The following is a 17,720-nucleotide window of genomic DNA, read 5'->3' as shown; positions in this document are numbered from 1 at the left end:
TGTCTTTCTCCCGTTCTTTCTTCCCACGTGTGTTCCCCCCTCCCCTCGGGATGGGCACGAGACGGTTATGTGTATACGTTGTACATAACAGGGAGGAACCACCATCTACGTAACTCCGCCACTCATCGTGACGATTCTTCCCCGCGATAACTGGAAATTAAAAATTTAAGGTGGGCTAGGATGGAATTGGAGAAAAGAAAAAAAAAAGAAGAAGAAGAAGAAGGAAGAAATGGAAGAAGGGAGAAGAACGAAGGAACGATCGCCTTATCGCCTCTCCTCCCGTTTAAAATATTCATAAATTCCCGCGTTAATGACGCCGGTTTTATAATTATTTTAATAGAATCGTGTTACTCGCGCACAAGGTTGACATAAAGTTCGCCTCGTGATTTCCATATCGCGCTCCGGGGAACGGTATTCTTCAGTTGGATTTTACGAATTGTAATTAAAGTAAGAGGGTAATTGGTGCCGAAGGAAAGAAAGGTGAAATTTAAAAATTCGCCAATATCGATAAATACACTGCGGATATTTATCGTGTAATTTAAAATTTTAAATTCGTTCGATTTAAGAGTTGGTTAAATCTTATTTGGAAATTGGGAAAAATTTGAACCAATATAATTCCAAAGATAGTAACTTTCAAAATCCATTTTCAATTTATCTCGATATGAATTTCGATTCTCGAGATATCGTCGTGGAAAGAAAAGGGTAATTTTTTTAATCGTTTATTATCTCTATTTTCATTGCTTACTCGCATTTTCTTTCAGTGGCCACCCAAGTGCCGAACTATCAGACTAGGGACACGAGTATCACTGAGTACTAGTTCCAGGAAAAAAATGTCGCTAGTTCGTTCATTCATGATCTTCGCGCCAATACTTAAATACTATGAAAACTTTGAGTCGGCAACCGATTGAGGTATCGAAACAAAAAGGGATTTCAATGGCACTTGAAAGAGAGATTATTTTGCACGTTCGCATGTTCGATAATTTAAAAATATTCGCATGAATTCTTTTCTTTCCTAAATGTTTCTACAACGTTTATCGCACCAAAAAAAAAACCAAGAATCGAACAGAATTAAAAAGAAAAAAGACAAGTTTCCAAAAACTTGTATCGTAACAAGAGCGATCGAAGAGCAATCGAAAGCTCGTAGAAAGCAGAATTTCTACGAGGAATTTCAGTGTTAAATTTTCGGATCGAAGGTATACGTGCACCGTAGATTGACACGTTGCGAACGCGTCAAGGGTTGCGCGGTTACACCAGCACCTAACCGTTGCTTGAATACCGGACGGGGCGTATTAGAATGCAGTGGCGTGTGGCACGGGGAGGGGATTTTTGGGGCCTCGCGTGTGCCGCAAGAGTAAGACGCGAGCCGCGGATGCTCGAGACACAGGCCACCGACAGGAGCGTCGGTCGTTATACACTCAACATTCTGCAATCTACCCTTTCTATCGGCCCTAATTTATGTTGAGTAAGGTTGCAGGAGCTAACCCACCCTCGACTTGCTTCGCCTAGGAAGCCTCGGTAATGTTTCAAGTGGCTTGTCTGTTGTTAATTTAACCCGGTGGAGGCCTTGATGGGGGTCTGTCTACCCGCTGCCATGCTCTCCTCCTCGTTGCGATAAATCGGTCATTATCCCGATACGTCGGCCGAAAGGGAAGAAAATCCATCCTTCCCGTTCCTTGGGCATTCCACCACCTATCGTCTCCTCTTTCTTATTATTTCTCCTCCTCCCTCTTCCCCCCCCCCTCCAAGTTTCGTGGATCGAAAGGATAAGCGGTGGGTGGGAATTTTGGGTTAACTGTTCGTTTTCTCGGAGTTACACGATTACCATAACCGGATCGGACGGTCCTGATAAGGGGCCAGTTCTGGCCAGATAGCGGTCCAGATTAGGGGAAATTTCTCGAGTGAAAATTACGGATTCTCGGTGGCCCCGTCGTGGTATCCAGTTTTCGAGACGTCTCGCGTTAGTAATATACCCCTATCTCGGGATAATTTGCGCTGTACAACCTGTATCCTCTTTCAATTCCTCTTTATTCTTCTTCGTCGATAAAATCTCTAAGTCATTTTTCCATTTTCCGTTGGACGCTCAAAAAAGAAAAAAAAAAAGCAAATTGATCGAAGCAGGGGGAGGGGGAATTTCTTTCATCGTTTCAACATCGTCAGTCACACCCTTCGATCTCCCATCCAAGCGTAATTTCTAACGGAGGGAATCGGTTGCCGCGATGGCAAACGGAACGGTCGTAAACATATACGGGCCAGGACGAACCCTTTTCCGCGTATCCTGCGCACCCTTTCGCGCCAGGCCAGGCCGACTCGGCTGGAACATTAATATCGCGAAATGAAGCTCATTTGCATATAAATAAGGCGGTGGTGGGGCACGGTGGCGGGGCGAGGGAGAAACCAGGATGAGCCACCCTTTTCCTCCGTCTACCCCTCTCCCTCTCACCCTTGCCTGCCTCTGTCGATCTCTGTCCCACTCTCGAGAAACCCCACCCTGGACTAATTACACTTACAGACAAAGCAGCCTTGTGCCGAGGGGTCGCTCGACTCTCTCTCTCTCTCGTTCGTCCGTCTTTCCCCTGGCCACCCTTTCTCTCTCTCTCTCTCTCTCTTTCTCTCCCTCTCTCTCTCCCTCTCTCGTGACTCTTCACCCTAACCACCCTTCCTCGTCCTCGTCCTTCTCGCACGTGGCCTACCCTTTGTCCGTCCTTCTCACCCCTACACCCCGATAACAACGATTCGCAATGACCACGTGATAATTGCAACCCCCGTGGAGCACGTCCCCGTTAGGATAGCCCTGGTTAGGTCGTCGAGGAAATTCATCGTTTCCTCGCACACCGCTTCGCCCTGGATGGCCACGGATAATCCTTAATCCCGATCAATGGAGTACTCGTGACAGGGTACGCCGGTGAGTTAAAAGTGTCTTGGTGAGTCTGTTACCTCGTGATACGGACTTTGTTAATGGGCTTTTCTTTCGTGTCCTTTTTTTTTACTCTCCCCCTCTCCCTTCTTCTCATTTTGTGGTAAGGTTTCTAATGAGGCGCTCAGGGTTTTATTCGCTTCGATCGGTTTGCGGATTGGTTTGTCCCTTCGGTAGCGGACTTTTTGAATTGAAACGATAGAGAAAGATAGGTAATACGATTACGAAACATGTTTGCTTTTAATTTGTTCGTTCGTACTTTTTCTTTGGATTCTTTTACGTGGTAAGGGATGTTATGTCTAATCTTATTTTTCATATCCCAATTTCTCTTTCTCGTTCAAACGAAAAAGAGAGTTTTGTTAGATAGATATCTAAATATTTAATTTTATTCTTTTCATTCCTCGTCAAAATAACTTATCATCCAAGCGAATCATCTTCGTCATTTTCTCTATTCGTTCAAATTTGTATCGAGAAATCGGGTGAAAAATTGTAAAAACGTCGCTACAGGTAGCAAAGATCGGAACACTAACTGATTAAAAAGAACGTATCATCTTCAAACGTGTAACTACACACTAGAAACGGCCCATTCCCAATTACCCATACCCTCCGGCCGAACGTTAAACAACAAGAATCCCTTCAGTAACCCGAAGTCGGGTAAACTCGAGGCTCGTGTGTACGATATCCGGCGGAAAGCTCTAATCCCCGATTGTAACGAGCAGGCTAGCTCGAAAGCCTTTTAAAACGCAATGTTACGAAAAAAAAAAAAAAGAAAAAAAGGAAGAAAAAGAAAGGAAAAAGGAGGGGGAGAGGAAAAGGAAGAGAGAAAAATCATCAGAAACAACAACAAGAAACGGAACCACGGACGGAGGGAGGGAGGGGGGGAAAAGAAAAAGAAAGAAGGAAACGAGATAGAAAGGGACAAAAGAATCGATCGTAACGAAAGATTGGCGAGAGGAATAGGCGGGAAAACCGAGGTGGGGGTACGGTTTGTATAGAGAGAAAGAAACATAAAAACGCGTATTACCGATTCCGGAATACGGCCATTAGTCTGAAGTCAGCGCGGCTATCGTTTATTAAGCGCAAACAGATATTAATGTATTTTTACACGCCGGCCGCCGTTTTCGTTGCGCCGACGCCACCACCGCCGCCGCCGCCGCCACCGACGCCACCGACGCCAGCCACCGCTGGCGCGGTCCGCGGGGTCGAAGCCAAATCCAATTACTTTTATTCGGGCGAAATGAGTGCAGCTAAGTCATTAATACTAATCAATGGAGCCGGGACCCGATCTCCTCTCCCTCTGTCCTTCTCCTCTCCACCCTTCGATACACACCACTCCACCACCTACCATTCTTCTCCATCCCCCTTCCCACCTATGTCCCTCTCGCCCTCTCTCGTGGTCGGAGAGGTTGTTGGTGTGCGCGCGCTACGCCGTTGGGTCCTCGCCCGCTCGCGCGCGAGTTCCACACGAATTACCCATAACTCAAACGCCTCGAAATGACTTTATTGCAAAAAACTTGCGCTTTTGCGCGGCCGCGAGCCGCTTCTCTCGTCGTATCCGCATTGTTAAAGGCTCCCGTGCCGATAAGTAATGTTTATTGTTGCATTTCCAACGACCGTGTATCCCAATCCTGCGCCACCACCCCCCGCCCCATTTTTCCCCTCCACGCCCGCTCTCGCAACGCCCTTTTTCTGCTCTCGCGTTTTTTTTTTGTTTTGTTTTTTTTTTTTTTTTTTTTTTTTTGCGCCGAACCATGCCGCGTGTGTTCGTTCCGGTATACGCATAGACACAGACACGGATATACACCACCCTCGTCCACCCTCTGATCCGATCCGAGGGTGGTGGTCTCTCTATCGCCGTCTCTCTCCGTCTCGTGCTTCTCTCTCTCTCTCTCTCTCTCTCTCTCTCTCTCCATCTCCCTTTCTCCCTCTTCTTCTCGCTGTCCGTCGAACAGAGAACGCTACAGCACGGTTTTTCGCATTAGCGAGATGGCCCGTGAGGGCTGGCTAACGATTTTTTACTGCTCGAACCGACCAACGAACGATCCTTGCCGCGAAATTTAAAGCGTTATTATTTCGTTCGGTCGGGCATTGTCGCTGATGGTCGCTGTTCCGATTGCTCTGGACGCCGGCGCGCGGACAGGGATCAAGGGGAGAGAGAGAGAGAGAGAGAGAGAGAGAGAGAGAGAGAGAGGAAAGGGTGGCTCTCGTGTAAATCGGGCTGCTTTCCAGCCGTTTCGAAGGTGTGAAAGGTCGCGGATTAGTTTCTTTGTATCGGGGAATGGGGCTTTTTTGTCGGGCCGTCCTGGGAATTTATGTCTCGCCGCGCACCCCCGGCCACGCCGACAAGAATGTACCCCTCCCTCTTCGATTTATCGGAGTTGCAATAACTCGAAAATTTCAAGTTTATTTTACCGGCGAGGCTTCCTAACGTTCGAACGTTCCTTCCAAGCATCGGGGACCCACGTTACTCGACGTGGAAATTTGTAATTGCGATTTGTCTGCTTGCTGCCGACAGATTTTTAAATAATATTTCTCCCGAGTGACGAAAGTTTCGTGATAATTTTTGCAAGAGGTAAATCTCGCCTCCATAATTTCGAATTGGCAAATTTTCTTTAGCATTTTAACAAATCGATACGAAATCTAAATTTCTTCGAGAGAAAAAAAATTTCTTAAAGAGAAATTATCGATAGTTTTTCAACGAAATTTAATAAATTTAATAAATTTGTCGAACAATTTTTCGAGGTATTTACGGAGGATGGTCACGATCTCGTATAAATAATCGACATCCCTTTGAGTCAAATTTTAGTCTGAAACTGATCGATTGATCGTAAAAAAATTGACAAGTTTCCTCCGATAAATTTTTACGAGAATGGGGGACGATTAATATTCCTCCCCGTCCTCTTTACAATCCTCACCACTTAAAAATTAAACACTCTTTCGTGTTATCTTCGAAATCCCCTTCGAATTTTAATTTTCCATTTCTCTTTTTAACGAAATCTGATAATGGTACGTACACAACCACCCGTACCTCGTGAATGAAAATGGCCAGGTTTGTAATGATAAGTGAAGTTGATGCAATTGCGGCTTCCTGGCTAAATCCATTTTCGGAATGCGGCAAACTTTTTTGTCCCTTTCCCCGCTTGGTATTTATATATTTAGGATACTCGAATCGCGCGAGTTTACTCGCGCTGGGGTAATTAGAGCGAGGAGAGCGAACTTGTTAACGGAATTGAGAAACGACTGCCAAAATACGGGAAATGAATGAACGAACAACAATTACGAACAGTAACGAAGCTCAATGAGAGGTAGTTATGAATTATGCGCGCGAGAAGTCGGCTTGGTTCAAGAATATTTCTTTTTTCTTTTTTTCTTTTTTTTTTTTCTTTTTTTTTTGTTTTCTTTTCTCCTTTTTCCTTTTCTCTTTTTTTCCAAATGATTTGTTTGCCGTGTTCCAGCGCGGGTCAAGAGCTCGTTTACATTAATTACAGGACCGGCTGGTTGAAATATTTGTTACATAATTAACGGAGTAAAAGTCATTTGATCTTGGCGAAGAAAAATATGATACCGGTATATTTACATGAACATCGTATTAACTTAAGTTACGATGCCATAAAGGGTAATTGGTGTGTTTGAAAAATAACATTCGGCTCGTCGTTATCGAAATGAGGATAAATCCGAAGGAACGAGGCTCGGATAATTAGAAGACACGTTTAACATGGCCTGGACAATCCAACTTATCAGTTAAGGGTTGAACAAACCGCGGTGTCGTGGGTACATTGGTTAAAATTCATTTCATGCATACTAAAGTTTTTCCTTTCGCTGTATAAATTACATTAAAATGCAAAGTGACCGGCCACCTATGTTTACATGAATTTTCTTCTTACTTCAACTACTTGTGCATAATCTCCAACCGCATCCCCTATAACCGTCACGATTATTACTCAAATAATTCCGTTTAAAAGAGAAAAAAAAAAAGAAAGAAAGAAAAAAAGGAAAAGAGGAGAGAAATATAAAAATGATAAAAATAAAATCGTTCGTATCATCGCGGAGGGGGGAGGAAAAAAAAAAAAAAGAAGAGAACGTATCCAATAATATTTAATTATTTATTTCTACGTCACGATCGATATTCACCGCCATCATTCCAAAAGAAAAAAAAAAAAAAATAAAAAAATAAAAAAAATAAAAAATAAATATCCGTTCGAATTGAAAGCATGAAATTTTTAAAAAGCAAAATTGGCAAGAAAATATGTCCATTCTCGCAATGTACAAACGTTCGAAGAATCGGTATGAAAAGGTCCGCTCTCCGGAAGGAAATCGACAGTTTCGTGCTGATAGGGAAACGCGACGCGATATTTGCGCAAAAGGGGTCGGCACGGCTGATTAATTTATGCGAAATGCCGAAACTCCAACGTAAACATACGTTTCTACGGCTTACTATATATATCGGGGCGCACTTTTACAAGCAAAATGGCCGGGCCTGGCTGCATTCAACTAATCCCCCTCGCCTCGTCCATTTAATATGGGGGTGGCCATACCGTCGGTATAGCCGTTTACGAATTTGCGTGGGAAAAAAAAAAAAAAATTGAACTACCGACGTGGCTCCTGCGCCTCCTATTTTCGTTCGTTACCTATCGACCGGGCTTTATCTATTTTTTATGCAATGAAATGCCCCGATACCAATGGCGGCGCGGCCGCGAGCGCCCGCTCTCCATTGTACGACTTTGACGAAAATTCGAAATTACAGCGCCCCGGAAAAGGGGATATTCGCCCCTTTTATATAGAAAAATGGCAGCGAGGGCATTCGAATCGTTTGATAACTTCCACCGTTCTGGGATTCGAGATCGTTATATATAATATTTTTTTTTTCTTCTTTCTCTTTTACCACCCCTTGTCACTTGTACGAACGAGATTCCAATCCTCATCCCCTCGATCTTGCCGTGAAAATGTTTGCGAAATATATTTTCTCGAAACGGTGTTTATGGAGAAATCATTGTACACGTATGAATAGGAAACGCGTGATTGAGATATAAGTGCAATTTTTATTAGAAAAATTTCTTTCTAAAAATTTCTCGTTCGAACGCGACAATTTTTCTAAATTTATTCCACAATGGGAATAACACGCCTTTTCAATCTCTAACTTGGAGAAGTATTTCCATTTCCTTGGTGAATTATTATTCGAAGATCAGTATAAAACCGGAGTAAAGAAATTATCAAATCGTTAAATATCTTCCCCCGTAACGATCCCTAAAAGCTGTCCAACCACCCAAAGAACCGTCCACCGAAGACAAACGAGCGGACGAGTTTACGAGGTCTAAAAAGACCCTTGGCGAAAGTGGTGCCGGTAGAATAATTCTGTCACTCTGGGTGGGAATCGTCGTGGTGGATGTCTGGTCTCCGGCCAAGTTGCTCGACTTGACCAGCCAGGCGAGGGTGGGGATGTTTCGGTCGAATTTATTCATGGGTCGTGTCAACCCGTGGGGAGAATCCTTTTTCGCGAATTAGCCGGGTGTCGAAGCTCTAACACGCTTAATCTGTATCCAACTATGGCGATACACGTTCCGGCATATTTCCATGCCATTATGCAAAGAGGCAGCGCGCCGCGTGGGTAACATTACTTTGTACAGCCATCGACGCGTGGTGCGAGAAAGAGAGAAGAAAACGGGCGGTATGGTGGTGGAGGGAGAGCGAATGAGAGAGCCGAGGTTGGTTAAACCATCGAGGCTCGTGCGTGCTCCATCGATTTATTATAATTTAAATTGTCTTTCTAAGAAGCCGACTGTACGTGCACGTACGTATATACACACAGGACGCGCCTTAATGCGCTGCCGTTCGTTAATTATTCCTCCGGCATCCCGTAAATATGCATGAATTATATATCGCGCGGCACGAAAGGGATACCGGGACGAATGATTAATACACGCTTGTGTTTCTCTATTTTCTTTATCTTTTTCTTTTTCTTTTTTTTTTTCTCTCCTCGAGATAGCCACCCACGGTTTCCGTTTTTCTCCCCGAAAGGGAGAGCAGATCGCGAGGTGATAAATTTCTCGCTTTCTCGATAAAGATCGACGAGACGCGATAATCTAGGATGCTGAATTTTTTCGTTACTCTCAAATTTTCTTCTTAGATGTTCTTCTTGATCCTCGATGAAATAATTGAACTCAAAAAAAAAAAAAAAAAAAAGAAAGAAAGAAAATATCGCGAGGAAATTCGAAAGAGGTAGGAACGATGATCGAAACCGTGCCTAATTCCATCTGCGTCACATTAACGGAAGGAAAAATTGTATCCCGGAAAATTCGGGATCAAAGGATCGAATGAAGAAGCGGAAGACACCGTTCGACCGATATCATCGATAGTGTAGTGCACCGACTAATACGTCTCTGTATCGATAATAAGTTACCATAGAAACTCAGTGAATGGCACGTTGGTAACGCAAAAATCCGGTAGCGAATAATTGCCACAAATTCCAATCTTCACTCCCCCTTCCCCCTCCCTCGCGCATTCAAACGCGGCCTCGCGAGATTGTACATTCGCCGGTGGTATTTTAAGAAAATTGACAATCCGTACCCATCCTTTGTGCACCTTTGTAATCGTACACCACCGGTATATAAAAAATATTCACCGGCTTGATTGCCAATATATCGCGCACGCCGCTCTGATTGAACCTACAACCAACCCCCTCCATCTTCACGTGCGCTCCTCTCTCTCTCTCTCTCTCTCTCTCTCTCTCTCTCTCTCTCTCTCTCTCTCTCTCTACCAGCCAAACCGTCTCCCGACGTCGGCCTGTTAATTTGGGATATCGCCATTCCCACAATAGAAAAATTGCGCGATACGAATTATTTATGTTTATATAATATCCACCCGATACATGGGTGGAAAACGAACAATGCAATTTTTCGAACCGCGAAAAAAGGTGAGGAGTGGGGCGGGTGCTCGTTTCGTTTCGGGCATCGCCGCTCTGTACAACGCGCGAAAATCGTATTATCGCGGATAGAATTTCGTTAACGAGCTTCATTTCGCGAAAGAATCGCGCCACTCACAAAGAATCGGCTCGGATAACACGGATCATGGGAAATATTATGAACTCTCGCGCGTTCGATTCGAGAAATCGGCGACGCGTCGTTTTGTCGTGTTTTTCCACGTGCGTATGTATGCGTGTATGTGTACAGAGTACGAAACGCGTGTTTGCTGTGCGCGTGCGCGCGCGTGCAGATCTTGGTGAACTTCGTCTCGCTGATTCCTCTTATTCGTCGATGACTCGTCGATGATTCGTCGCCCGCGTATACGATATTTCGTTGTTCCTCTCTCTCTCTCTCTCTCTCTTTTTTCTCGTCTCCTTTCTCTTTCCTTCTGTTTTTTTTTCCCCCAGTTTGCACCACCCCTCCTTGTACCCTATCGAACGGCGTGTGTGTCTACCACCATTATTTCGTAGCGAAGCATTTTAACGTCGGCCAGTTGGACCGTGAATGATTATTAATCAATTTTCAGCGTTAAACGTGCCGCCGCAATAAAAAGCGTGGTACGTTAACGAACCACGCGCGTATAATTGAGCATTTTGGCGAGAATGATTGCGAGCCCGTGATAAAACCTTTGCGTGTCCGTTCGATTGATTTCGGCCAGCAAGGAGAGAAAAAAATCGGGGCGCGTAGGTACGGGGATGGTAAAAAGGGGTGGACGACTTGTGTAGTTTCGATTTCTCTCTCTCTCTCTCTCTCTCTCTCTCTCTGTCTCTATCTCTGTCTTTCTATATATTTTTATTGGATAGGAAGCCACGTCACCGTGGCGAGGATCGCGTGCGCGGAATCGATTAGGATATCGGATTAACGGTTTTGGGAATTTAATAATTCGGTGAGATCTGTAGATTCTTTTGTTTCGCGTACGTCGAATTTATTAAAAGTTCGATCGGAAAATATTTACGTGATTGAAAATAACGAGTGTATGTGTAATAAAGTGACACATGGTCATCGAATATAATGTTCGTTCGTTCTAATAAAAATTCCCTTTTATTAAAAAATTACTACTATACTTTTCTTTAAAAATAAATAGGATTCTTGTTAGAAATGCAGGAATAGATCGATTGCTAGATCTATAGTGTGATCTAAATTAAGAAAGGAGAAAAGAAATTGAAACAAGAAGCTTAATTTATTTTATTTCTCATACAATATTTAATAATATTTCTCAAATAATACAAATGAATTGATACGAACTTATGATGCATATTCGTTACGAAATCGTATACACACATCGATACAGGAGAATAAAAATAACGCGTAACATTTTAAAAAATGTTAATGAAAAATAAATTAAATATAGCATCATTCCTGTTCTTCTCTCAAAGTAACTCTCAGTGTGTCAACTTGCTTACGCAACGCGAATTAATTATATCGGCGCACAATGGGTGATGGGATCGATAATTTAAAAAGTTGGTCGTGTTCCCGGGTTGGACGAAGAGCGTCATCGAAAAGTTGGGACGTTTATCGAATCCCCTTGGGATAGGTTGGGGTCCGGCGATCCACCCTGTCCTTAAACAGGTAGGAAAGTTGGAAGTTTGCAGTGGCTTTGCCTGACCTTCGTGAAATAATCAGTCGTGGTATCGGGCGAACTCCCTTCGAGCAACGTTGTTCGAACGTTCCTCCGGGTTTTAACCGGGGAAACGGCACGATAATTGTGCCACTCGTTTACCTTCATCCCCCTTATTACGCATTACTGGAAATTATAATCGTCGAGCACACCTGAAACTCGTACAATCGAATTCTACCATTCACTTTCGACTCCATTCAAACGTGATCATCGAATTAGTATCGAATTACATTATAGTGCTATGCATACGTAATTATCCGTGTATTTAATAATGATTCGATCGTGTAATCAATTTTCCAAATTGATATTACACATAATATTACGTTTGGAAAAATTCTGATTCTGATCATCTAATTCCAATTTCCATTTCGATTATATTTCGATGGAAATATAATAATCGATTTTCACAAATCGATTCGAAAATCGAGACGAAGAGAGAAAGAAGAAGTTTTCAAGATTGGATCGAAGAAAGGCGCGAAGACGTTCGAAAAACTCGATCGTCAACGATATCCCTTCCTTTAACTTTGGCCATTAATGTCGAAAATCGGTGACAAAAAAAAAAATGGAAAGGATAGGGTAGAAAATTTGCGGCGACGTATATAGTCGAAAGCACTTTGTTTCCAGCGTCGGCGGTCGAATATTTTATAATTGTTATCAATACAAATGCGAAGGGGTTTCAAACGCGGCGTAATAAACGAAATAAAGTATCGCCATTTTCGCCGCTGACAGAGCGCATTGCTCGCCGGTCGGACTTTTCGGCCGTGTTTTCACCGGTGCCTCTTCAATCGTAATTAATATTTTTTCCCGGCGGCTGCTTTTTTCTGGCTTTCGATAAATTCGACAAAAAAAAAAAAGATGAAAAGACTGAAAAAAAAAAACATTACAGGGACGTATGATTTCGCGATACAGTGTTCGATCTTTCCTATTTTTTCTTTTTTTTTTTTTTTTCTTTTCTTTTCTTTTTCATTTTGTTCAACGTGTTTCGTTGCGAGTGATCGAGAAATGTTTGGGAATGTTTAATCGCAGGATTGAACGTAAGTTGCGATGATGTGTGAATTGTTTTAACTAACCATCTGGATGAACGTTTTGTTGCAGGATAGCGATAGAAGTAGCGTTGGCAGTCCTGAACCGGTGGCGGCCACTGGCTCGCTCCATGAGCATCAGATGATGATGGATGAAATGAAAAACTCGCGGAAGAATAGCCCGTCACCTGAAAATCTCCATCAAGCGAAACGGGCAGCGGTGGCGCAAGCACATCTCAATGGAACGAGTGAGTTTAGATTTCCTCTATTACGTAGATTAATAATTTAGATTGTGATTTTATTAATAATTAATCATTGATCGAAGAGAAGGTGTACATTTTTCTACATCGATATCGAAAGTTACTTCTTCATATCAATATAAATTAATTATCGCGTATTTTTTTAAAATTTAAAATTTAAAATCTTAGATACTAATAGATATTTAAGTAACTTTTACACTTTTATATTTTGTATTTCTCATTCTTATCGAATGAGAGATAACAAAGAGTCAATATGACGAATTAGAGGATGCGTTTAATTAAAGAGGAAAAATATAATTGTAATTAAATGTTTGTTTCATCATCAGTGGCAGGAATGGTGACCCTACAGAATCTTCAGAATTTGGCGAGTCTACAAAATCTACCGCAAGTCGCATCGTTGGCCGCAGGTCTCCAGGGAATGACAGCGGGATTGACTAACAATCAGCTCATCAACACACCCCTGAATCTCACTGTCAGCTCCTCGGGTAGGGATACAAACAGTCATCGCATGGCTTGACGAACCGGCAACACGCAAAACTCGACAATCCTTTTCATTCGCTTGAATTATATTCAAATTCCATCCCTTCACCGATTCAATTAAACTTTAACGCCGCTGCAAATAATGCAACACGCTTGTAATCTTTAAACCCTTCGCGCTGATTCGTCAAGTTGCTTTCTTTATTATTCGGATCAAGATATCTTTTTTTTTTTTTTTTTTTTTTGGTTTCTAATAATTTTGATCGAATAATTAATATTTTTCACGCTAGAATTACCAATTTATATGTATCTACATATAGAGTGGATCGTTCAAAAAATGTTTTCTTATTAGTTGAAAAAAATTTCGATACAGAATCACATTATCTAAATATGTCGGTGTAAAAATTTAGAAAATATTCATACATATAAAAGACCACGATTAATCTGTTTAATCCGTTTAAGAAAAATTTAGCAGCGTAAAAACATACGCTGTGAAAGCACGTAAAATAACATGGAAAAAATATATAAAACGTTTAAAATATATTCGTATTACGTAATATAATATTCAAGTAGATAAAACAAATCTCCGTTTTGGTTTATATATTTATATGAAAATTATGCGATTTTTCGCAGCCTATTTACAAACCCTGACAAATTTGGCGGTTCTAGCGTTGAGAAATTGAACAAAAAAAAAAAAAAAAAGGTGGTGGACAGCTAATTAAATCGGCAGATTCTCTTTTCAGCGAATGAATTTTCATGTTCAGGTGGCACGGTACCAACAGCCTCGAACACGACAGCTGCCCCTCACCTCCTGCCACCGAGCTCGACACCAATGGCGACATTACCTCAGCTATTATCTCAGCCGCAACCGGTCGCGATGCCTCAATTCATCCTAACGTCCGGTCAATTGGTTCAAGGCATTCAAGGGGCTCAGCTCCTTATCCCTACGTCGCAAGGTAAGCCTTCTGTTTCTTATGTGTTAGCACCCTTTCAACACACTCGAAACGAGCATTGAACGACACCCATTAGAGGCTTGTCCGCGATCGAAGTTAAGGCCGTCCACGTCCAACGTGTCACGTAAATCGATTGTACGTCGAACCCTCTCGCGGATCCTATTCACTGCCTTGGATGCGTAGTCTCAAATAATTAGATTCCAAGAGGAAATACATTCTATGGTAAATACGTCGAATAATTTTTAATAAAACGTTATTTTATTTTCGAATGCGTTCATTTCAAATATTCAAATAGTTGCATTTCGAATTTTTTCTTTTTTGATAAAATTTATATATAGGAAATATGGTTCTGGAAAATTATTTGACATTTATTTTTTCTTATTGATGATTAAGTAAAAAAGAGTTCTCAAAATTTAAAATTTTTATCTTTCTGAATATTCTTGAGGGTTGAAATATTATCGTTGAACAATTTATTTATCCCAAATTAATTCAAAAGCAAACGAAAATTTCTCCATCACAAATTAATTCGAAAGTTTCCCAACAAAAGTTATCTTCGTACAAGATATATATATATTTCCCCTCGCCATCAGAAGATTATTGCGATTCACTTTACACGTCACGGTGTATCGTTTCCTTTTTTTCCTTTTTTCTTTTTCTTTTTTTTTTTTTTTTTTCCAAACTCGCAAAGTGAGTTGGACGCCGGCAAACCGGTCCAAGCTGTCGAGCTCCCGAAAACATTCGAGGCGGCTAATCGCGGCCTCACCTGGGAAATTTAATTAAACGGCGGCCAAGAGGGAGGGAAAGATCGAGAGGCGCAGAGGGAACGAGGAGAGAGACGGGAAAACAGAGATAAAGGACCCAGAGAAGAGAGAGAGGAGAGAGAGAGAAAGAGAGAGAGAGAGAGAGAGAGCAGAGCAGGGTATATCCCGTTGCTATCAGTAAACCAACAAGAAATCTCCAACAATAACCCTCGCACTAAGTACCTTCGAATTTCGGGGCATAAATCAGTCCGAGTGGTCTCATCGTGAAATCTGCACGATGTGCCGGCGCATAATGTTGTGCAATCAAGATGTGCCGATGTATATATATTATACATACATACGTACATATAATATATAATATGATATCGACTATCTCTGACCAAGGCTCGGACTAAGGCTCGCCCCGTCGTCCATACTTAGTGGTCCTAGACTAGCCTGGCGAGCAGAGGGCAAACTCTGCAACTAATTTCAATGTATAATTAACGTCTCACTACCCCTTTCCAGACCCACGAATAACCCACACCCTCTCGCCTCCTCCTCGGGTCCTCGCTTCTCCTACTCTCCTAACCCTACTCTCCCTCTCCCTTTCCCTCCCCCTCGCCTCCCCCTCTCTCTCTCTTTCTCTTGCTCTTGCTGGCTGGACATCACAGCTCCGCGGATTCGGCCGCTATTATATCGATTGCGGTTCGCGCTAACTTCGTTTCTACCAAGTTGGGTTTCTATTCTGGCAATTGAGAGGGAGAGAGAGAGAGAGAAAGAGGGCTTGCAGAAGGGACAAAGGAAGACAGATGGTTAGGGGACGAGAGAGTGAGAGAGGAAGAGAGAAAGAGAGAGAGAGAAAGAGAGAGAGAAGGAGAAGGAGAAGGAGAAGGAGAAGGAAGTGAGGCATGGTGGGCGAGAAGAGGGGTAAGGAGAACTTTGCGAGTCCGACTAAGTGGATTGAAGTTGGTGGATATGGACCGGTCGTGGTAGGATGACGAGTTACGTGGTGGCAAATAATGTTTGCACTGCTTTTCGGCACAATCGATGGTAACTGATGGTAACACGCTCGATTGGGCGCCGATAAGACGTGCAGAGAACGAGCAAAGAAGGTGTTCTCTGTGGTCAGGTGTTGTTGGATTCGTCGTGGTGGGCGTCGTCGAAAAATGGATAGTGGTATATTATTACGGTATTTCGAAGATTCGTTGGAAGATTTGACGCATTTTTTTTTTAACGTTAAGACTCGTTTGTGAATAATTAATAATGTCGGAATGCTGATTTCGTATTGCATTTATGCGAAACTGAAAAAAAAAAAAAATCTCTCCTACGATTCGGTAGATCGTATTTAATTAATTGCGAAACTTTATAAATGGCAAAACTTTTTAAAAATCCGAAAATCAAATATGAATTAAAATGATTATTTTATTTATTGGAGGGAGAAGCGTTGTCTGGATATGGAAAGAAATTTTTCTATAATTATTGTTTCCGATTAATATTATATTTATTTCGATTCCTGTCTACTTGTCTACGTACACGAGTAGAACAATTTTTCGTCCTTATGCTACACAACGCGATATAATAAAAAATTTAACGTGACATATAGAATATTCACCGACGAGCTTATTCGAGAGGCATTTTTTTCGGCTAAGGACAGAAATTTAGCGATGCGGGAAATAGAGTACGATTAAATATGCATTAACTCTGCTTAAACACTTATTCGACGTATTGAACTTTTGCGCCAATTCGCCTTGGATATATATATGTATATTATACATATATATGTATATCAGATGGTTGGAATCCCAATTGAATCTACGATGAATAATTTTACAATCGGAACACGATTGAAAGCAATAGTGAGAATGAATGTTTGATACTTAAGATAGGAGTAGGTCATGAGGATACGGATCATTGGCAACGCAAATAACGTTGGATACTTTGGAATGCTCGTTCAGGAATAAGCCCTCGCGATGGATTGTCAGTTGCGCCGACTCTATTTTCGTCCGGAAATTGAAGAATCTTGAAAAAGACACAGGTCAGATGACTAAATCTTAGCTTGATTATAAATCGAAATTCGACCGGTTAACCTCGACGACGTACGTTGACGCATTAAACACGGATGGATTTAACGGAACGAATGATTCGATTATTCTTCGATCAATTTTTTTCCCGAATCTGATCCGATTTCAATTTTCCTCCTTCCTTTTTGAAACTTTTGAAAAAATTTCTGACACTTTGATCGACCCGTAATGTCGAGATGAATCGCGAATTTATCTAAAAAAAAAAAATTAATGACAAATATCGATAAGCGTCACTTATCTCAACGGAGTTGCACGTTGAAATTATTCGTTGAAACAATTGAAATTAAATACACGATTCAATTAATATTTGATGCATTACAATTACTAACTAACACAACTTATTCAAGCTTAATTCTAATCCCGCGATCGTATTAAAATTTACATCCCAATGAAAAATAATCAACTGTCCATGTACACACGTTTTCGAGCTGCGGTGTACGTCAGCCTTAATCTGACTCGCATAGTCGGCCGGAGGAAGCTTGGGAAACGTAATAGTTTAAACGGGAACAGAAATGAGATTTCGCGGACACGTGAAAGTCCATTTTCACCGGGCGTGGAAAAAGGAGGAAAAAGTTGAAAGGAAAAAAAAAAAAAAAACAAAAAAGAAAAAAAAGAAAAAAAAAGAAGAAAAAGAAGAAGAAGAGAAAAGGAGACAGGGCAGGATGTGCGTCGCGACGACAACACGGAAGGAAATAA

At 41.9% G+C, this 17,720-nt stretch overlaps 1 protein-coding gene across 7 annotated transcripts in view; it reads left to right on the top strand.

The window, feature by feature from the left end:
* The window catches only part of LOC122712110 (POU domain, class 6, transcription factor 1), a 191,175-nt gene that overhangs the window by 154,816 nt on the left and 18,639 nt on the right, over window positions 1-17,720 (top strand). For 5 of the 7 annotated variants that reach the window (XM_043931473.1, XM_043931476.1, XM_043931474.1 and 2 more), the window contains 3 exons: window positions 12,587-12,761; window positions 13,100-13,258; window positions 13,994-14,206. In XM_043931473.1, the coding sequence (XP_043787408.1) occupies window positions 12,587-12,761; window positions 13,100-13,258; window positions 13,994-14,206 (547 nt within the window). The remainder of the gene's footprint in view (window positions 1-12,586; window positions 12,762-13,099; window positions 13,259-13,993; window positions 14,207-17,720) is intronic. The other 2 variants (XM_043931477.1, XM_043931472.1) reach the window with 1 other exon arrangement.

Source organism: Apis laboriosa, unplaced genomic scaffold, assembly GCF_014066325.1.
Source record: "Apis laboriosa isolate Shangri-la unplaced genomic scaffold, ASM1406632v1 scaffold19_cov150, whole genome shotgun sequence".
NCBI classification, from domain to species: domain Eukaryota; kingdom Metazoa; phylum Arthropoda; class Insecta; order Hymenoptera; family Apidae; genus Apis; species Apis laboriosa.
The sequence above is the reverse complement of the archived record's forward strand: the minus strand, read 5'-3'. Positions and strand labels throughout refer to the sequence as shown.